Source organism: Bombina bombina, chromosome 4 (genome assembly GCF_027579735.1).
Source record: "Bombina bombina isolate aBomBom1 chromosome 4, aBomBom1.pri, whole genome shotgun sequence".
Lineage (NCBI taxonomy): Eukaryota > Metazoa > Chordata > Amphibia > Anura > Bombinatoridae > Bombina > Bombina bombina.
This window is the reverse complement of record NC_069502.1, coordinates 636,668,188-636,691,781: the sequence shown is the minus strand read 5'-3', so window position 1 is coordinate 636,691,781 and position 23,594 is coordinate 636,668,188. Positions and strand designations below refer to the sequence as shown.

The following is a 23,594-nucleotide window of genomic DNA, read 5'->3' as shown; positions in this document are numbered from 1 at the left end:
ATCACCAACCAATCAGGTGCAAAGAATCTTGCTAACCCAGTTGACCAGGTAAAACAAATACTAGTGAGCAAAGCCCTCCTCCCTTATTTCTCTAAGCAGTTTAACTTTGATGTGCTCAGAAACATTATAGATCACAAATTAATGGCTTTGCAAATGCAGCAATAAAATACAGCAAACAATACACACACACATGTATGTGTCTACACTATTTTACTACTAATTTATGGACAGTATAATTTATGATTGTAGACTTTGTTCCTAAATGCTTACTTCCATTTCCCCCTCTTTCTCAAAGTAAACATTTGATATCTACAAGTGTTAACACTTAAATACAACTTTTATATGTCTAGTTATCTTGGCTGATTTTTGTTTTACATAAGATTATAAAATGATACAAAAACATATCTAAAATAGGAATGTGGTATTTTTATCAACCGTTATATGTCAAAAATAGTATGGTTATATTTTTGATGGATATAAAGGATCAATAACAAAATGCTCTAATGTGCTACAGTATTAAATTATTGCACTATTTTACATGTACATACTTATGTGAGATTGCTAGCTATGCACATATGCCATCCCTGATTGGCTCAAGGATATGTTCAACCTCTTTGCAGCAGTTTAACACATGGTTCTGTGCGAGCAGCAGAGCAATAAGAAAAATAAAAACAAGAAAAAAACTTAAACACATGAGAGCATTAATGCTAATTTATATCCTTTTTAATACCCAGACATATCACCAGAACAGACATCCATTCCCCAGGTGTTGACCTAAAATGGAAGCACTTTTTACTTTGAGAGGGATAACAAAAATGCATTATTTACATTTTACTAGAAAAGAAACAAATTCTTGTGATATGTTCTCATTCAACCACACCTTGGCATTCTTGTAATGTTTTGAGTTATTTACCTTAATCTGACAATATTTACTATTAGTGTCTTATATAAAAAAACTAACTTTAAATACAAAACTTCCTTTTTCTGACTGCTTGTCTACAAAAATAATTTGTCCTCCTTTTTATAGTTACCACACCTATCACAACTGACTACAAATTTCCTCACAAATTAACTTGCATTCCTCCTTACAATTTTGAATTAGCAGCACATAGTTCATTCACAAAACTGTATATGTTACAATTACATACCAATTAAAGGGGCATTATATTCAGAATCAGCCCACCACATGATGTCTAAGTAAGCATATTTTTTATATTTATATGGCCTGCTTTTCCTGTAATGTATCTCTGCAAACTGTGGATAACGCTTAAAGCAACATTTTATTGCAAAAATTAAAATGCTTTTTTCCCCCTACAATTCTTTTAGTATGTGTTTATCTTGTGTAAAGTGTGAAAATGCATAATCAAATGTGTAATCCTGTGACACATCTGATGAGGATACGTCTGGTGAGCCAATCAGAAACAAGGATGCATCCACCAGCACTACAGGATGGTTTAAATCATACTTTGAAAAGTAATTTAGCGCCCACCTTGAGTGTATGATTACTTTACAGTACAGAACCCTCTTTGCCATAGGTTCTTGTTTAACTTTAGTGTAAATGTGCAGTATAGCCAATCAAAAGCCATACTCCTAGAAAGTAAGTGTGATCATACACGGGCACCAATTGGCTCTTGTGCCCAACCTTGGCTAACAGACAGCAAGTTCTCTGCATACAAACCAATCAGCTCCTGTCTTGGCTCTGAGATTAGCACTGTGGATGTACACAAAGGGGCATATTTATCAAGCTCCAATTGGAGCTTGATGCTCCGTGTTTCTGGCGAGCCTGCAGGCTAGCCAGAAACAGCAGTTATGAAGCAGCGGTCACAAAGACCGCTGCTCCATAATCTGTCCGCCTGCTCAGAGCAGGCGGACAGACATCGCCGGAAATCCCCCTGCTGGCGGCCTATTGGCCGCGAGTATGCAGGGGGCGGCGTTGCACCAGCAGCTCTTGTGAGCTGCTGGTGCAATGCTGAATACGGAGAGCGTATTGCTGGCCATATTCAGCGAGGTCTGGCGGACCTGATCTGCACTGTCGGATCAGGTCCGCCAGACCTTAATAACTAGAGGCCATTGTGTTTACTTCAAAGTTAAAAATGGCAAAGTTATTTTTTAAAAACATACTTTATATTATACAGCCGCAGCATACTATTGAATTTTATGTCCATTTAATCTAAAAATACAAAACATAACCAACTGCTTTAAGTCATACTTTTTGTATTTATTTACCAACAGATTAATCATTCAAATATGAAGCACTGAGCATTTTAAACACCATAAGATTGCACAACACTTTTTAAAGCAGTAACGTTCAATGTTAGTCTATAGTTAAATCAAGAAACAATGACATCATCTCAAAATGCCAACTGGTTGTCCCTGTAGTGGGTTTTTTTCCATTCATTTCTCTAGTATCGTGTTAATTAGCAGAGCTACTGAGTGTCTAGTTCAGCTGCTGATTTGATCCAACTTCCTTTAAAAAAAAAAAAAAAAAAAAAAAAAAAAAAAAACATTTCTCATGTAACTAACAGAATCCAGTTATTAAACGGATTTAAATCTTTCGAAAAATATTCAACTGTGTATAGTGAAAAAACAATGCATATTCATTATTTTGTTTCCTCTATTATTAAAGGGATAGGAAAGTCAAAATTAAACTAGCATGATTGAGATAAAGCGTGCCATTTTAAAGTGATGGTAAATTTAATAATTGTATTTTGCACCATTTGCATAATATAAATTTAATTCATGAAAATACATAAATTTAAAACTTACTGTAGTAATTTACATATAACCGCTTCTTTGTCACTGCACGCTCCAGCCGCCCCGACACTAAGAACTTTTTTTTATTTTTTTTCCTGACTTTTTTGCCGTTGTCAAATTAAAATTGTTGTATGTTTCTATATAAAAAAACAAAAAAACACAGGATCTTTTGTATATGACGTTGGTAACGCATGCGCAAAAGATCCTGTTTTGTTTCTTAAATTGAAACATGCCAAAATGCCACAATTTTCATTGGACAATGACGAAACCCGCCAGGAAGAAAAAAAGGTCTTAGTGTCGGGGCTGCCGGAGCGGGCAGTAACAAAGAATCGGTTATATGTAAATTACTACAGTAAGTTTTAAAATTTGTGTATTTTCATGAATAAAACTTATAATATTTTTAAATGTTACATTGAATGGCACAAAATACGTAAAGTATTTCATTTACCATCACTTTAAAACACTTTTGAATTCACATCTATTTTGAAATGTGTTTCATTCTCTTGGTGTTTCTTGTTGAAAAAGAATACACACATATCCTACACTAGTGGGAGCTAGTTGCTGATTGGTGCCTGCATACATTTGTCTCTTGTGATTGGCTAACTAGATGCCAGTAGTGCAATGCTGTTCCTTCAGCAAAGAATAACAAGAGAATGAAGCAAATTTGATAATAGAAGTAAATTGGAAACGTGTCTAAAATTGTATGGTAGATCTAAATCATGTATGAAAATGTTGGGGTCCAGACGCACTGGAGAGATCTCTATATTTGCCTGCACACCTGGGGGAGGAGCGACTCACACTGGTAATAAGGGTGGACGGTTTTGCGGTTAAGCTTCTGCTTTCCTATCCACTAACATCCAGTATCTGTGTCCGTTCTTCTGAGTAATAACGCATATACTGTTGCTCATTTGTCCTCTGTGAACGGTGTTCTCTGTGCAATTGTGACGCTTGTTATGCTTTTAATAAATACTATATTTTATCATATTTGCGTGAGAGTAACTGTTTACCCACCAGTATAAAGTGGGTGTGCACATTTCCCTGAGCTTGGTTAAAGCTCCAACCAATGTGAGTAACCACTCGTGAACCAGTGTATCATATTTCCTGAAAGTTGTTACAGAGTATGTTGTGTATTTTGTTTCTTTTTCTTTGAGAGCACATAAAAGAACACGAAAGGCTGGAGACTCTAAAGAAGAGCGAACATATCCCTATATATGAACTTTTATTCATTATTGTATGTTTGTGTTATCACATTTATTTCACATTGTTTTTTAGCCTCATGAAACAGCACTGTATAACGCTAAGAATGTGTTGCTTGATTAAAAATATATATATATATATATATATTGCTCCTGTTTGTTCCAGACTGTTTATTTCAGTGCGGGAATAGATCAAAATTATTTTTCTTTCAGTCAGCTGGATGGCTAATAACAATTTCAGCCTGTGTGTATAGCACTTACACGGTGCACAGCACTTTGTGAGTATACTGGTTGTGCACTTTACTTCTTTGGTCTGTGTGGTGATAAATCAACATTGTGGCGCCCTCTCTCCCCTTTTTGTGCAGCCGATGAAGCGTGGTGGGTGAGTATCACATGATCACAGTGAAATGCGTAAACGTGAATCATGGCCCCAAAAATATACAGCGTGGTATGTAGTAAAAAGTGATTCTAAACACCTTTATAGTTCAGGGACAAATAGTATACAACTAATGGAAGGAAGAAACAGATGCAGATCACTAGAGCGCTGCACTTTGACACCTGGGCCTTAGGTTGCACACACTTTATTTAAAGTATCAGCATATTTTGAAGAAACGTAATAACTATCAAGGCATTCTGATAAGAAGCAAACAAGGCTTTATTTTTTTGGGAGTTGATCTGCTGGTATCTCCATAGTTCATGGGCCAAAGTATTGCAAAATGCTTCAGATTTACAACAGTACTATGTTATAGATGTTAGCAAACTCTAGCACTAAGGATAATGATGGTAAGACACAGGCTTCAGTTATCTGCAGAATTTGTTGGATTCTTCATTCTTGTCATACAGAAAGCCATGGAGAAAATGTTCTTCTGCAATAATAATAAACGTCAGAGGACAGAAACAGCATCTCTTTGCCAGCAATACAGTGATTAACCAGGTGCAATATAAACTTTCTCCCACATAGAGCAAAATGTATCCTCCTTGCAGGCAGACAGGTTCGCAAGTAGGGAACCTGTCGCCTGCAATCGCCACTTGTGATGTTGCATGCCGGCCCCCTGCTCCAGCATAACCAATTGCTCAAGAGCAGGGCATGTCAATTTCCCCAAACAAGCGAGATACGCACAGTTTGTAATATGAGGCAGACTTGCATGCATGTTTACTAGAGACTGCGCTCATCACAACACACAACGCTGTGCATCCCCTGTTCTTTCAGTGTATGAAAACCAAAGTGAACAGAGAATAAAAAACACATAATCATCACTCTTCATTTACCTTTACAGGTTAATAGCTAGCCTGAGGAACTCATACAAGTGCTGCCATCAATCCTCACTAGGCCCCTTTATGATCTTAAAGTAGCAATTTAAAAGAATTAGCCTGAACCACAGAAAGCTGTTCCATAAAAGCAGTTTTGGAACAGAAACACTGGAGGGGGTTTAGCTTTTGGTTACGTGCTTCATGCCAGATATGAATACTCAGTGGAAGGATCTGCACAGACACACCCAGCTCGGTCTCTGCATGGGTGCAGAACAAAGCTACTGCCAAAATATTTTGGGTTGACCACATAATAGTTAATTCTGCAAAAAAAAATCAGCTCTTCTATCTATACAGCAGCCAATCTTCAATGGTCACAAAACCATTTTTTTTTTAATAGCTGAAAAAACTAAGAAAATTAAAATCAAAATGTTGATAGAGGAGAAGAGGTTCTGCTTGCACTTTTGTGTCATTGACATTTGCAAAAGGATACGCTTAACCACTTCTCTCAAACCGTGAGTTTGACAGCGGCTACAACGCCAAGGAGCTATAGAAGTATTTACATGCAGGGGATCATTCAATGGAAGAAAGTATCATTTTACAAAGACGCATACTAAGTTGTAATTCCGTTCATGTTACTTAAAGGGACAGTCTACAATATCATTTTTAATTGTTTTAAAAGATAGATAATCCCTTTATTACCTATTCCCTTGTTTTTCATAACCAACACAGTTATATTAAAGGGACACTGAACCCAAATTTTTTTCTTTCATGATTCAGATAGAGCATGTAATTTTAAGCAACTTTCTAATTTACTCCTATTATCCATTTTTTCCTCGTTCTCTTGCTATCTTTATTTGAAAAAGAAGGCATCTAAGCTAAGGAGCTAGCAAATTTTTGCTTCAGAACCATGGACAGCACTTGTTTATTGGTGCTGTCCAATCAGCAAGGACAACCCAGATTGTTCGCCAAAAATGGGCTGGCATCTAAGCTTACATTCTTGTTTTTCAAATAAACATACCAAGAGAAAGAAGAAAATTTGATAATAGGAGTAAATTATAAAGTTGCTTAAAATTGCATGCTCTATCTGAATCGTGAAAGAAAACATTTGGGTTCAGTGTCCCTTTAACATAGTTTTTACCTCTGTGATTACCTTGTATCTAAGCCTCTGCAGACTGCCCCTTATTTCATTTCTTTTGACAGACTTGCATTTTAGCTAATCAGTGCTGACTCATAAACAACCCCAGGGGAGTGAGCACAGTGTTATCTATATGACACACATGAACTAGCTCTGTCTAGCTGTAAAAAACTGTCAAAATGCTCTGAGATAAGAGATGGCCTTCAATGGGTTAGACATTTGTATATGAGCCTACCTAGGTTTAGCTTTTAACAAAGAATACAAAGAGAGCAGATTGAGTCACTGTAAGCTGTAAACCATCTTTACATTAATAGATCAACAGGACAGGTAGACTCATGAGCTTACATGGGGAAGTTGAGGTAGAGGGAAACATAATTATTAAAGACACCTTAAATTAAGTTGTATGCATCCTTGAACAAGATATGTTTTTAAGGAACCAGCAAATACAGTAGATTTGCATAATCAACAAATGCATGATAAAAAGACAATGCAATAGCACATAGGGGTCCATTTATCAAAGGCTTCACAAGCCTTTCGACCCACTACGGTTGCAGGTTCTCACAAGAGAACCTGCACGCCATATTTAACAAGCAGCGGTCAACAGACCACTGCTTCCCTAAACTTTTGCCACCTCTAAATTGGCGAAAAGTATTTGCATACAAGGGCACAGATATTGGATGAGGGCTTTGTATGTCAGGGTCAACATTTTGAATTTTATTTTTGACGCTTAGGGAAGCCAATGGAGGTGTTGGCAAAGAGGTGCAGCAGATGTAAAGCGATGCATAAGGAAAGTGAGCCTGGCAGAGGCATTAAAGATTGATTGCAGTGGAGCCAGGCGGTTGCAGAATTGCAGAAGTCAAGGCGGGAAATTAATTAGTGGATAAGAATCTTAATTGTGTCTTGAGTGACGGAGTGACAAATTTTAGTATTTTTTTTTTTATTAGTTTTTATTGAAAAGAGAGATCATATTGTATCATATATATCATACACACAAATACAAGCGATAAGTAGTTGTACAATGTTATAAATATCATAGTTTATTTGAGTCCAATATTTTTGATTGTGATTTTAACTTTATTATTAAAATGAATTGTCCAATTGTCTTAATTCTTCTTCACAATCCGTTGATGCATATTACTAGACTTTCAATGTCTGTTTTTCGCTTTCCCTTTTTTGTTTATAAACTTTAATAACATAACATAATCAACATTAAACATTAAAGTTACAACCAATAAAACATTTTTCTTGTAAGCTTGATTCCTACAGTACTCATTTTCTAATATTGCCATATTCGTATGAGTCTACTGTGCTTAGTGTTGGTTTATTCAAAAGGGGTGGTTATTTGTTCAGTATATCAGGATAACCTTTAATTCATAGGTCCAATAGTGTTATCTTTACCCCCAAACTACCATTTTAAGAGGTGGGATCAGGAGCAGGCAAGATGAAGAGAGAGGGGGAGAGAAAAATAAATAAAAATGAAAAGACTTCCCATTATTGATAGTTTATCTGGATAACATTTCTGCCTATCCTCCAAATTGGTCATTGTCTTTAGTTCTATGTGACATGTTGTGAGCTTTGAGAAATGTATCCATATACCGTTATCGAAACCTTTAGAGAGAGTTGATAGGGTACATATGACAGAAATTAACCTGTTAATTACTATCCCTATAAGTATGAGAAAAATAAAAGGGTGTACTGAATGTTTTGTGGATGGGTAACAATACAGAAAAGATCTTTTAGATTTTAGAATATTTACTTAACAATTACCCCCTTGCAAATGGGCATAATATGCTTATCCACCAGGGTTACCAAAATAGGATATTAGATCAAGTTTCTCATTATGTTTAGTAAGTGCTGTCCGTATAAAGTATCCACAAGTGGGGTAAGAGCAGTATTGTATTGTAATGTAGCTTTATCTATACTATCTCCCAGTGTTATCTCAATACATTGTGCTGAGCGAAATTCAGTGAGTTGAAGCACATAAGCAAACCTGAGAATGCACAATTATTAAAAATATAAAGAAACAAACAAAATAGAAAACTCTGCAGGAATGTGTCATAACAGTTGTTATTTGCACAGTGATGTGTAAATCATTTCATCCCACCGCAATTGTACAAACCCCACTTACCAACCAAAGAGTAATTTATTAGGGCGATTAGTTAAGCGTCCCATAAGTGCACTGATAATGAGAGGTGCAATCCAGCAGAGTCCTAGTGTCCAAACAACTTTGTCTGCAGTCTGCACTGTTGTATCAAGTTCAGTGGTTAGGTAGCAGTCCAGGAAACAACTTGCCTTATCTGCTGTCTTTTTTTCTCCCTTAGGAACTGCCTGGAACAGGTGAGGAAAGCCTTCATGCAGGGGGAATCATACATTGCTATGCCACTCTTGAGCTAGGGTCTAAAGGTATCACTTCATAGTGTGGTAGTGTTCCTCCTCAGACGTCACACAAATCACTTTTAAGGCAGTTGGACTTGGGGCTGGGTACCGGTTCTCCTGCCTGGACAGAAAGTTAGTGGATCTGATGTGCGACACCTCCTTCGACCAAGATGGCCGCCGCCATGAGGTTGGGTTTGCGCCTTCCCGCTCAACCTCTCTGAGGGATGATCTAGGGTACTGTGCTTGTAAAGATCGATGCCAGAGGACTTACCAATTGGCTTTGGGTTGGTAGGTGATAGTTGGTACCAGCGTTTCCTTTCTTTTCCACCAGCCTTGCCGTATCTCTCTGCGCCATTACTTGCGGTGGGGGAAACCTGATGGATAGTTTCCAGCTGTAAAAGAGGATGATCCAGGCCAGAATCGCCAATGTCAGGCAGCCGAGGTGCTAAGATATTAGCTGGGTATCAAGTAGCAGCTCTTTGCCAACTTTTAGTGCACAAATTTTAAGGTTCAATTCTGTGTTTAGAGCGGAGCGATTCACAAGTTCTGCCACTTCTTAGCCCACCCACCGGAAGTCTTTTAAAGATATTTTTAAGATGGAAGAAGCAGGAGTTAGCTAAGAACTTAATGTGGGGAGCAAAAGATCTGAGTCAAGTGTGTTGCCATACCAACAAGACTTCTTAGATTATCTCACCTGAGGGGCAAGGTTTAAATCACCGGGCCTTAGGTGAAAAGGAGATTAGCCCAAGGGTGTGAAAAAAGCTTAGCAACAAACGATTTAATATAGCCGAGAGGCTTTAGAAAATTCAGCAAAACCTGACCCTTCTACATGCTCCACTGTGATTTATTGTTAGATGTAGTAACTCATTTATATTGGCACCTAACTGGCCACAGGAAAGCAGATAAGATCAGATCAGATCATATTCAAGAGGCCTTTTAAGGAGTGTATTCTAGAGCCTATTTTAAGGGGTGTGTCCCCTAGTCTATAAAACAATTCAAATGCTCTTAACAAAATTACAATTTCAAATTGTTTTACAATGTGTTAATTCATTTTTAACACATAAATAAAAATTACTTTAATCTCCCATTACAAAAATAATGAGTTTCTATTTCTCTCAAAAATAAGATACACAGCAGACTAATGAATATGCTGTTTACTAAACAAAACTTTTTAGTGAAAAACAGAATTTATGCTTACCTGATAAATTACTTTCTCCAACGGTGTGTCCGGTCCACAGCGTCATCCTTACTTGTGGGAATATCTCTTCCCCAACAGGAAATGGCAAAGAGTCCCAGCAAAGCTGGCCATATAGTCCCTCCTAGGCTCCGCCCACCCCAGTCATTCGACCGACGGACAGGAGGAAAAATATAGGAGAAACCATATGGTACCGTGGTGACTGTAGTTAGAGAAAATAATTCATCAGACCTGATTAAAAAACCAGGGCGGGCCGTGGACCGGACACACCGTTGGAGAAAGTAATTTATCAGGTAAGCATAAATTCTGTTTTCTCCAACATTGGTGTGTCCAGTCCACGGCGTCATCCTTACTTGTGGGAACCAATACCAAAGCTTTAGGACACGGATGAAGGGAGGGAGCAAATCAGGTTACCTAAACGGAAGGCACCACGGCTTGCAAAACCTTTCTCCCAAAAATAGCCTCCGAAGAAGCAAAAGTATCAAATTTGTAAAATTTGGCAAAAGTGTGCAGTGAAGACCAAGTCGCTGCCTTACATATCTGATCAACAGAAGCCTCGTTCTTGAAGGCCCATGTGGAAGCCACAGCCCTAGTGGAGTGAGCTGTGATTCTTTCAGGAGGCTGCCGTCCGGCAGTCTCGTAAGCTAATCGGATGATGCTTTTAAGCCAAAAGGAAAGAGAGGTAGAAGTCGCTTTTTGACCTCTCCTTTTACCAGAATAGACGACAAACAGAGAAGATGTTTGTCTGAAATCTTTTGTAGCTTCTAAATAGAATTTTAGAGCACGGACTACGTCCAAATTGTGTAACAAAGTTCCTTCTTTGAAACTGGATTCGGACACAAAGAAGGTACAACTATCTCCTGGTTAATATTTTTGCTAGAAACAACCTTTGGAAGAAAACCAGGCTTAGTACGCAAAACCACCTTATCTGCATGGAACACCAGATAGGGCGGAGAACACTGCAGAGCAGATAACTCTGAAACTCTTCTAGCAGAAGAAATAGCAACCAAAAACAAAACTTTCCAAGATAACAACTTAATATCTATGGAATGTAGAGGTTCAAACGGAACCCCTTGAAGAACTGAAAGAACTAGATTTAAACTCCAGGGAGGAGTCAAAGGTCTGTAAACAGGCTTGATCCTAACCAGAGCCTGAACAAATGCTTGAACATCTGGCATAGCTGCCAGTCGTTTGTGTAGTAAGACAGATAAAGCAGAAATCTGTCCCTTTAGAGAACTCGCAGATAATCCTTTATCCAAACCTTCTTGCAGAAAGGAAAGAATCTTAGGAATTTTTATCTTATTCCATGGGAATCCCTTGGATTCACACCAGCAGATATATCTTTTCCATATTTTATGGTAAATCTTTCTAGTTACCGGTTTTCTGGCCTGAACCAGAGTATCTATCACAGAATCTGAAAACCCACGCTTTGATAGAATCAAGCGTTCAATCTCCAAGCCGTCAGCTGGAGGGAGACCAGATTTGGATGTTCGAATGGACCCTGAACAAGAAGGTCCTGTCTCAAAGGTAGCTTCCATGGTGGAACCGATGACATATTCACCAGGTCTGCATACCAAGTCCTGCGTGGCCATGCAGGAGCTATCAAGATCACCGAGGCCCTCTCCTGTTTGATACTGGCTACCAGCCTGGGAATGAGAGGAAACGGTGGGAACACATAAGCTAGGTTGAAGGTCCAAGGCGCTACTAGTGCATCCACTAGAGTTGCCTTGGGATCCCTGGATCTGGACCCGTAGCAAGGAACCTTGAAGTTCTGATGAGACGCCATCAGATCCATGTCTGGAATGCCCCATAATTGAGTCAACTGGGCAAAAATCTCCGGGTGGAGTTCCCACTCCCCAGGATGGAATGTCTGACGACTCAGATAATACGCTTCCCAGTTTTCCACACCTGGGATGTGGATCGCAGATAGATGGCAGGAGTGATTCTCCGCCCATTGTATTATTTTGGTCACTTCTTTCATCGCCAGGGAACTCCTTGTTCCCCCCTGATGATTGATATACGCAACAGTCGTCATGTTGTCTGATTGAAATCTTATGAATCTGGCCTTTGCAAGCTGAGGCCAAGCCCTGAGAGCATTGAATATCGCTCTTAGTTCCAGAATGTTTATCGGGAGAAGAGACTCTTCCCGAGACCATAGTCCCTGAGCTTTCAGGGATTCCCAGACCGCACCCCAGCCCACTAGACTGGCGTCGGTCGTGACAATGACCCACTCTGGTCTGCGGAAGCTCATTCCCTGGGATAGGTGGTCCAGGGATATCCACCACCGGAGTGAATCTCTGGTCTTCTGATCTACTTGAATCACTGGAGACAAGTCTGTATAGTCCCCATTCCACTGTTTCAGCATGCACAGTTGTAATGGTCTTAGATGAATTTGCGCAAAAGGAACTATGTCCATTGCTGCAACCATCAACCCTACTACTTCCATGCACTGAGCTATGGAAGGACGTGGAACAGAATGAAGAACTTGACAAGCGCTTAGAAGTTTTGACTTTCTGACATCTGTCAGAAAAATCCTCATTTCTAAGGAATCTATTATTGTTCCCAAGAAGGGAACTCTTGTTGACGGAGACAGAGAACTTTTTTCTATGTTCACCTTCCATCCGTGAGATCTGAGAAAGGCCAGAACGATGTCTGTATGAGCCTTTGCTTTTGAAAGGGACGACTCTTGTATTAGAATGTCGTCCAAGTATGGTACTACTGCAATGCCCCTCGGTCTTAGAACCGCTAGAAGGGACCCGAGTACCTTTGTGAAAATCCTTGGAGCAGTGGCTAATCCAAATGGGAGGGCCACAAACTGGTAATGTTTGTCCAGAAAGGCGAACCTTAGGAACTGATGATGTTCTTTGTGGATAGGAATATGTAGGTACGCATCCTTTAGATCCACGGTAGTCATAAATTGACCTTCCTGGATAGTGGGTAGAATCGTTCGAATGGTTTCCATTTTGAATGATGGTACCCTGAGAAATTTGTTTAGGATCTTTAAATCCAGAATTGGTCTGAAGGTTCCCTCTTTTTTGGGAACTACGAACAGATTTGAGTAAAATCCCATTCCTTGTTCCGTCATTGGAACTGGGTGTATCACTCCCATCTTTAACAGGTCTTCTACACAATGTAAGAACGCCTGTCTCTTTATTTGGTTTGAGGATAAGTGAGACATGTGGAACCTTCCCCTTGGGGGTAGTTCCTTGAATTCCAGAAGATAACCCTGAGAAACTATTTCTAGCGTCCAGGGATCCTGAACATCTCTTGCCCAAGCCTGAGCAAAGAGAGAGAGTCTGCCCCCCACTAGATCCGGTCCCGGATCGGGGGCTACTCCTTCATGCTGTTTTGTTAGCGGTAGCAGGCTTCTTGGTCTGCTTACCCTTGTTCCAGCCTTGCATCGGTTTCCAGGCTGGTTTGGACTGTGAGGCATTACCCTCTTGCTTAGAGGATGCAGAATTAGAGGCCGGTCCGTTCCTGAAATTACAAAAGGAACGAAAATTAGACTTATTCTTGGCCTTGAAAGGCCTATCTTGTGGGAGGGCGTGGCCCTTTCCCCCAGTGATGTCTGAGATAATCTCTTTCAATTCTGGAATTTTAAACAGAGCACACTTTATTACTGAATATGTGAAAAATATGAAGGAATTGTTCAAAATTTACCAAAATTTCACCACAGTGTCTTAAAGCATTAAAAGTATTGCACACCAATTTTCAGAGCTTTAACCCTTAAAATAACGAAACCGGTTACAGATTTAACCCCTATACAGTCCCAGCTACAGCCTTTGCTGTGACTTTACCAAGCCCAGAGGGGAATACGATACCAAATGACGCCTTCTAGGAACTTTTCCAACTACTGTCAGGTCCTCACACATGCATCTGCATGTCTTGCTCTCAAAAACAACTGCGCAGTAATGGAGCGAAAATGAGGCTCAGCCTACAACTGGGAAGGCCCTTCCTGACTGGAAAAGGTGTCTAACATAGTGCCTGACGTTAAAAAACGTTCCCCAAGTTTATAAGTGTGAATTATCAGCATAAACATGTATAAAATGTCCAAATAAAGCAATCAATTTAGCCCATAAAAGTGTCTACCAGTTTTATAGCCCATATTAAGCCCTTTATTCTGTTTGAGACTAAGAAAATGGCTTACCGGTCCCCATGAGGGGAAATGACAGCCTTCCAGCATTACACAGTCTTGTTAGAAATATGGCTAGTCATACCTTAAGCAGAAAAGTCTGCTAACTGTTTCCCCCAACTGAAGTTACTTCATCTCAACAGTCCTATGTGGAAACAGCAATCGATTTTAGTTACTGTCTGCTAAAATCATCTTCCTCTCACAAACAGAAATCTTCATCTTTTTCTGTTTCAGAGTAAATAGTACATACCAGCATTATTTTAAAATAACAAACTTTTGATAGTAGAATAAAAAAACTACAACTAAACACCACATACTCTTAACCATCTCCGTGGAGATGTTGCCTGTGCAACGGCAAAGAGAATGACTGGGGTGGGCGGAGCCTAGGAGGGACTATATGGCCAGCTTTGCTGGGACTCTTTGCCATTTCCTGTTGGGGAAGAGATATTCCCACAAGTAAGGATGACGCCGTGGACCGGACACACCAATGTTGGAGAAACTTGATTTGTTTTACATCTGTGGCAAATATAAATGTATAAATAATGCTGGATTAATGTCAGTCTTTTATTTCTTGCATAATGGACAATATATAGTAATATGTGTAATATCTGCTTCACCGTAACTGCTAACCTATTATATCCCTTAATGACCTGTGTGTACCTGTCAGGTAAGTAACATGTGTAGTGTCCGCTACACTGTAACCGCTAACTTCTTTTATCCGTGAATGACCTGTGTGTACCCGTCAGGTAAGTAATGTGATGATGTGCTACACAATCAAGCGAAATGCTTGGAGAGCAAACAGATCGGACTGCTTGTCTGGCACCCAATACAGAGAACTCTGTACAGGTTATCGTTGCTGGTCATCAATACTGATAGATTCTCCAGCACACACTGCATGCACAGCATTACTGTCAGAGGTAAAGCTAAACAGTTGTGGTGCCAGAGAGCAAGGAGTCATTTAACATTTTTATTAACAGGAAGACTGAAGCATGAAGAAGCATTTTTTTTCTTCAACCTCAAGCCAATCTTTTTGTTCCACAAAATATTGAGAATTTAAACAGGTACCAGTTTAAGGTTACAACATAAAAGAAATCTTTTCTTGTGCCAAGTGCATAAATCTGTTCTTTATGTTTAAATTTGTTAAGGTGAACAGTTCCTGGTTCGATGTCTAGACCTACTAACTTGCCATTGTACGGTACCAATCCATCTTCTCCAGCTTTCAGTGTGCATGAGGTGGAAAGCACCCCCAGCGCAATATAACAGGGGTGCCAACACTTCAAAGGAGAATTTCAACTCAATGAACCAGTGCTGGAAAGTTAAAGGATTACTTTCTGTTATAATTTTTAAGCTAAACAACTAACATATTAAAGTTAATAAACATTAATTAAAACCTACTGACCTATATTTTCTCCAAAACGAAGTTTCATAACGTTCTAAAAGTTATATCTTTTATTCGCCGATGATGTCACGTTATCCTGCCCACTATTTTCAGCACTGCATGTTCAAAATACTTAAACCAATAACTTTGTGTTTAAAGCGCCATTTTGAAACCTAGGTATTGTAAACGGATTGGTACAGAGCAAAGGAAATGTTGGTTTAGTATCACTTTAAGGGACATTCCAGCCAAAATTGAAAAGTGAATGAGTGCATTTCAATTTCAAACAGAAACATTTTTGCTATAGGTAATACCAAAAATGCTTCTAATAAAAGCTATCACAGTGGCTTCATTTTGAGTAATCATCTACAAAAAACAAGGCAGAGATGGCTGTCTGAGCAGGCACACTGTTTACAATGATGATGCATGAGGGATATCTAGATATGCTTCAAGTGTATAATAAAGGATCTCACTGAAAACCGTAAAGTTTTTATTAGAAGCATTATTCCTTATGCAATAATTTTGCAAAAAAAAAAAGATTGTATGCAAAATTAAAATGCACAGTTTTCGATGCAATGTTCCTTTAAAGGGACAGTCTACAATTCAGTTTTTATTGTTTGAAAATATAGATAACCCCTTTATTACCCCAGTTTTGCATAACCAACAGTTATATTAATATACTTTTTACCTCTGTGATTACCTTATAGCTAAGCATCTTCTGACACCCCCTGATCACATGACTTTATATTTGTTATCTATTGACTTGCATTTAGTACTGTGTTGTGCTAAATCTTAAATAGCTTCTTGGGCGTGAACACAATGTTATCTATATGACCCACATGAACTAGCAGTCTCCTGTTGTGAAAAGCAAATACAATAGCATGTGATAAGAGGCTGTCTATAACAGGCAGAAAAATAGAGATTTAAATGTTATAAAGTATATTAATCTAACATTGATGGTTGTGCAAATCTGGGTAATGGGTAGTAAAGGCGTTATCTATCTTTTTAAACAATAACAATTTTAGTGTAGACTGTCCCTTTAAGCATAAACACTGCACCTCAGTCTCTCACACACATTTTCCTCAGCTAAATGTAATGTGTCACTTCCATGTCCCTTTAAGGCGTAGGTGGCCAGACCTTTATTTACTCAAGAAGGTGCACTTAGATATCAAGCAAAGAAATCAGGGCATTGTTTGCCCAGCCATATGATGTCATATCATTAATAATAGCTACAGAAACACAAGAGAATGGTTGGCATAAAAAAAGCAGAAAACAAAGCAAAGAACAACAGGTCCAAACTGTTTATTGTGTATTATTACTGATGTTATTAGCAGCTGCTTTGTCATGATTAGTAATAGGACATCTCATACTCTACTTTTTAACCAACAATATCACTTAAAGGGACATTATACACTCATTTTTTCTTTGCATAAATGTTTTGTAGATAATCTATTTATATAGCCCATAAAAGTTTTTTTTTTTTAAATTAATGTATAGTTTTGCTTATTTTTAAATAACATTGCTCTGATTTTCAGACTCCTAACCAAGCCCCAAAGTTTTATGTGAATACGCTCGACTACCTACTCCAGCTTGCTCCTGTTTGTGTAAAGGGTCTTTTCATATGCAAAAGAAGGGGGAGGGGGGGGGGGAATGTCTTATTTGCCACTTGCAGTGGGCTTTCCAGCTACCTTTTCAACAGAGCCAAACTGACAGCTTCTAAGTAAGTTTTTAAACAGTTTTATACTGGATTTTTATATCAGTATCTGTGCATATTATTCTTTATAGTAGTGTCTATTACATGCAGTTATATGAAAATGAGTGTATACTGTCCCTTTAATGATATGTGTTATGTGTTAAAAGACACATGATGCAATTAAAACTGTACAGTAACAATTAGGTAATAAAGTATTATTATTATTATTATTATTATTATTATTAATACTACAAGGTTCCCTTTTAAATATAATTATATGTGGTTGAAGGAGCCAGTGCTAAATGTTACCCTATGACACTACAAATGGTTACCTAAGCACATTAAATGCAAATAGTAGTCAAGCCCCACCCACCCAAATGTTCTTTCACTGCAGAAAACAATACCTTTTTTACTGTGTCTACTAAAATTCCAAGGTTGGTCCTCATCATCTGGCTGCTCGGCAGTGAGCTCTCCATCACTACGAAATAACTTCTTAGTTCTCTTAGATAAGGTGGAAAAGTTGATCCAGCTGACAGCTCGAGGGATGGATCCACCAGAGGGGTTCTGCTTGTTTCTGAAAGACCCCGAGCTGCCCTTCTTTCTCATATTGTCTCTGTGCCAAGGCTTCCCATTCTTATACATAAGACAATACACTAAGTCATGTCCTGAGCAGGTATTTATAAAGACATTCCTCTGTGAATCGCAATATTACTTCCAAATGATGATATCTGTAGAAGTCTTTGCATCTATATACTTATGAAATGGACAACCGTTTGCTGACAAGGGCCATCTTCAGAGTAAGTCTATTTTGGGTGGCATTGGGACTGACAGTTGTTGCACATGGTGAAGTTTTAATCAACAGTAACTTGCTGCACCTGTATCCCAATACACAGAGTTAAATCCCATACATGTGTAGCTATTGCCTCCCCAAGTGTTCAAATTACTGCAGAATGCTGAGCCCCAGGCAGTAGTGCTTCAGCTGACACGCTCCTATTTACACAGTGAGTACTGCCCTAACCATAAGCACAGGCTGGTGTCTAAGGCTGATACACACAGCGCTCTCTGGTGTAATATGAGCTGTGTGTGCTCCCCACAGGGACAGGCAGCGAGCAGTGCAGGCCACTCCCTCAGCACAGTCCCAGAGCAGCACAGGGATACGAACACATTCATGTAAATACAGCACATGCTAAATCCTATATAAACCTGTTGCTATCACCAGGCTGGTTTAACCAAAGCAGATTGCATGCACAGAAAGTGTTAAAGGAGCAGTCTAATGCAAACATGTGTTAGAACATGTAATGTTAGAATGAAAGATACTAACTTATTTTACGTTTAATTCTCACAATGGGGATAAATACATAGGGAAAGTGCAACTTGGGAGCCACAAGCACGGCAGCTCCTGAGTGGGACTGGCAGCTACTTGCAACTGCTGCTCTTAATTGGCTCACGTTCATGTCCTGCTCAAAAGAATAAATGTCTGCGGCTCCCGAATTGACCTAATCTATGTGTTTAACTCTGTTGTCGTGGTTAAATACATAGGGCCAGATTACAAGTGGAGTGCTAAATATCGCTTTCAAGAATCCGATATTAGGGTTCCATTTTGTAATACCAGCACACGCTAATGTGTGAGAGCGCGCTTACATAGGCTCCAATGGGAGCACCCCACTCCACTCCCATCAACTTTGGACCCCAGAAACTGCCTAGTGCGGTTGTTTTTAATTAAAAATTATAATGCCCTCTCTTGTGACGGCATATGGGGCACTTTTAAAAAATTAACCAGAGATCTGATCTCTGGTTAATTTTTTGAGCTCTAATTGCTACCGTGAGCTTGCGGTAGCAATAACCACCACTTGTAATGGATGGGTAATTATTGCGCACCTGCAATATGCCTAATTAAACTATTAACTCCTATATCCAACATCAAACCCACACCGCAATAAACCTATTAAAGTTTTAACCCCTAAATCCGCCAACCTCAACATCACAAACTACCTAATAAAACCATTAACCCCTAATCCGCCATTAACCCACAACGCAAATTACCTATTAAAGTATTAACCCCTAAACCGCCAAAGCCCACAACGCAAATTACTAATTAAAATTACTAAGCTCCCTAACCTAACACCCCCTAACCTAACACCGCCTAAATGAACCCAAAATACAAAAAACTAAAGTTACTAACTATTAAAATAAAAAAAACTAATATTCCTTTAAAAAAAAAAAAAAAAAAAACGAAGTATAAATTAAAGGGACAGTCTAGTAAAAATTAAAATTCTGGTGTAGACTGTCCCTTTAAGCTACAATTACAGAAAATAAAAACATCTAAGATTACAGAAAATAAAAAAACAAAATGATCACATTTTTAAAAATAATACCTAATCCCTAAAAAGCCCCCCAAAATAAAAACACCCCCTAATCTAAGAATAAACTGCCAGTAGCCCTTAAGGGCTTTTTGCAGGACATTGCCCCAAGATAAACAGCTCTTTTGCAGAAGTCCCCCCTAACAGTAAACTCCCCCAACCACCAAACCCCCCAAAATAAAATAACCTAACACTAAAAAACCTAAACTACCCATTGCCCTGAAAAGGGCATTTGTTTGGTCATAGCCCTTAAAAGGTCATTTAGCTCTTTTAGGAATTGCCCACCCTAATCTAAATAAAAAAAAAACAAAAAAAACCCCTAAGTCTAGCCCCAAGGTTGATACTCACCGTTCCTGAAGTCCAAGCAGCGACCTCTTCTTTCTTCTTCCAGGAACAATCCGGCATGGAGCGGAGGGCGGAGCTGAAGACCAATGACCGCAGAGCTGGAGACCGGCAACCCTGGAACTGAAGACCGGTGACCACAGAGCCATGGAGCGTGAAGGATCCTCTTTGTACGATTGCCGCCGTACACTGAATAGTAAATTCAAGGTACCCGATTAAAGATGGCGTCCATTGAAGTCCTATTGGCTAATTTGATTCTTCAAATTCAAATCAGCCAATAGATGAGAGCTACTCAAATCTTATTGGCTGTTCAAATAAGCTAATAGGATGAGAGCTACTGAAATTCTATTGGCTATTCAAATCAGCCAATAGAATTTCAGTAGCTCTCATCCTATTGGCTGATTTGAATTTGAAGAATCAAATCAGCCAATAGGAATTCAAGGAACGCCATATTTAATCATGTACCTTGAAGAGATCGTATGAAGAGGATCCTCCACGCTCCATGGCTCTGCGGTCACCGGTCTTCAGTTCCAGGGTCGCCGGTCTTCAGCTCCGCGGTCATTGGTCTTCAGCTCCGCCCTCCGCTCCACGCCGGATTGTTCCTGGAAGAAGAAAAAAGAGGTCTCCGCTTGGAAGAAGACTTCACCGCATGGGACAGAACCTTCTCCGCCGGACTTCAGGAACGGTGAGTATCAACCTGGGGGTTAGATTTAGGGTTTGTTTTTTTATTTAGATTAGAGTGGGCAATTTCTAAAAGAGCTAAATGCCCTTTTAAGGGCAATGCCCAAACAAATTACCTTCTCAGGGCAATGGGTAGTTTAGGTTTTTTAGTGTTAGGTTGGGGGGTGGGGGGGTTTACTGTTAGGGGGGACTTAGACTTTTTTCTTCTATAAAAGAGCTGTTTATCTTGGGGCAATGCCCTGCAAAAAGCCCTTTTATGGGCTACTGGCAGTTTATTCTTAGATTAGGGGGCGTTTTTAATTTGTTTTCATAGGGATTAGGTTTAATTTTTTTAATTCTTGGTCATTTGTTTATTATTTTCTGTAATATTAGATTTTTTTTATTTTCCATAATTTTAGATTAATTTTAACTTAGTTTTTTAAAGTAATGTTAGTTTTTTTTTTTATTTTAATAGTTAGTAACTTTAGTATTTTGTAATTTAGGTAATCTGTGTTCATTTAGGGGGTGTTAGGTTAGGGGGCTTAGTAATTTAATTATTTATTTGCGTTGTGGGGGATGGCGGTTTAGGGGTTAATAGGTAGTTTGCGTTGTGGGCTTTGGCGGTTTAGAGGTTGATAGATTTAATAGGTTTATAGCGTTGTGGGTTAATGGCGGATTAATAGTTTTAATAGGTTTATTGCGTTGTGGGTTAATAGCGGATTAGGGGTTTATAGTTTTATTAGGTAGTTTGCAATGTTGGGGTTGGCAGATTTAGGGGTTAATACTTTATTTTTAGTTGTGGCGTGGGTTTGATGGCGTATATAGGGGTTAATATACTTTATTAGTTATTGCAGTGGGGGATTGCGGTTGACAGGTAGATAGATATTGCGCAGGCAGTTTCGGGAGTTACGGTGCTCCCATACTGCCTTGTGTGGCGAGGTGAAAATGGAGTAACATTTCTCAATTTTCGCCACGTAAATCCTTGCGCTGAATATTGGATACCGATTTGCGACGGGGTCCCATGTTAGCTCATTTGAGTAAAAATTGCGGGCGACGGGTGAAATATACATGCCGCATTTATATGCGGCGCTGTATATAGGATACCAAAACGGTGTAAAAAACAGCGTCGCTGGGTTTTGCGGGCAACGCTGCCTATGTAATGGAGCCCTACATGTCCCCATTGTTGCTGTAATGTGATTAAATGGACATTCTATCAAAAAGTATAATAGCAAAGTGCAATATCCATTCTGTTCAAAACATAAAAACATTAATTACATGGTGGGTAATGGGTATGCACCAATTTAGTTGTGCATATAAACTACTCTGGGGTTATTAACCCCTTAGTGACCAGACTATTTTTTCTATTTTCTTACTGTTGACCAGGGTTGTTTTTACATTTCTGCTGTGTTTGTGTTTAGCTGTAATTTTCCACTTACTCATTTACTATACTCACACATATTATATACCATTGTTCTTGCCATTAAATGGACTTTATAAAGATATTATAAAGATACCATTATTTTCATCATATCATATAATTTACTATAAAACATTTATAAAATATGATGAAAAAATTGAAAAAAGCACAAGTTTTCTAACTTTGACCCCCAAAATCTCTTTCGCATCTACAACCACCAAAACAATCCTATGCTAAATAGTTTCTACATTTTGTCGTGAGTTTAGAAATACCAAGGGGTCGATCCGACAAAAATCGTCGCCCGCAAAAGCCGGCGACGTCAATATTTGCGCGGGTTTGGTATCCTATATACGGCGTAACCTAGAAGTTACGCGCGTATATTTCTGCCGTCGCCCGTAGTTTTTTGGGCTATAGGCAGGTATACCAAATCCGCGCAGTTTGGGATCCAATATGCAGCGTAAGGACTTACGTGGCGAAAATGGAGAAAACTTACTCCATTTTCACCTCGCCACTAAAAGCAGCCGTAAGAAGCCTTACGCTGACTATTGGAGCCCCGTAACTCCCTAAACTGGCAGCTAAAATAAACCTAACACCTAACGCATGCGCAATGTCTATCTCCCTGTCAACCGCGATCTTCTAAAATAAACCTAACACCTAACGCATGCGCAATGTCTATCTCCCTGTCAACCGCGATCTGCTAAAATAAACCTAACACCTAACGCATGCGCAATGTCTATCTACCTGTCAACCGCGATCCCCCCCCCCCCAAAATCCCTAATAAAGTTATTAACCCCTAAACCGCCGCTCCCGGACCCCGCCGCCATCTACATAAACTAACCCCCTACTGTGAGCCCCTAAAACCGCCGCCATCTACCTTATCTATCCCCTAATTAGAACCCCTTACACCGCTGTCATCTACCTTATCTATCCCCTAATCTGACCCCTTACACCGCCGCCACCTATATAAAAATTATTAACCCCTAATCTAATCCCCCTATACCGCCGCCAGCTATATTAATATTATTAACCCCTAATGTAAGCCCCTTACACCGCCGCCATCTCTATTAAAATGATTAACCCCTAATTTAATCTACCTACCCCGCCGCCAGCTATATTATCTATGTTAACCCTAAGTATATTATAGTTAATATAGGTATTACATTATATATATTAACTATATTAACCCTAATTATATTAGGGTTAATATAGTTAATATAGTTACTATAGTATTTATATTAACTATATTAACTCTATCTAACCCTAACACCCCTAACTAAATTTATATTAAATTAATCTAATTCATTTATAAACTAAAATATTCCTATTTAAATCTAAATACTTACCTATAAAACAAACCCTAAGATAGCTACAATATAATTAATAATTACATTGTAGCTATGTTAGGGTTAATATTTATTTTACAGGTAAATTGTTAATTATTTTAACTAGGTATAATAGCTATTAAATAGTTATTAACTATTTAATATCTACCTAGTTAAAATAATTACCTGTAAAATCAGCCAATCAGCCAATCAGATTGAGCTCGCATTCTATTGGCTGTTCCGATCAGCCAATAGAATGCGAGCTCAATCTGATTGGCTGATTGGATTAGCCAATCGGATTGAACTTGAATCTGATTGGCTGATTCAATCAGCCAATCAGATTTTTTTAACTTAATTCCGATTGGCTGATAGAATCCTATCAGCCA

General features: G+C 38.9%; 1 protein-coding gene across 5 annotated transcripts in view; it reads right to left on the bottom strand.

Annotated features, from left to right (window-relative positions):
• The window catches only part of NHSL1 (NHS like 1), a 366,199-nt gene that overhangs the window by 141,446 nt on the left and 201,159 nt on the right, over positions 1–23,594 (bottom strand). Inside the window, exon 1 of one of the 5 annotated variants that reach the window (XM_053710665.1) lies at positions 17,512–17,994. The exons of 3 other annotated variants lie outside the window; for them this stretch is intronic. In XM_053710665.1, coding sequence (XP_053566640.1) covers positions 17,512–17,749 — 238 coding nt within the window. In that variant the 5' untranslated portion in view covers positions 17,750–17,994. Of the gene's footprint in view, positions 1–17,511; positions 17,995–23,594 lie in introns of those variants that run through there. One more of the 5 variants, XM_053710669.1, reaches the window with a different exon arrangement.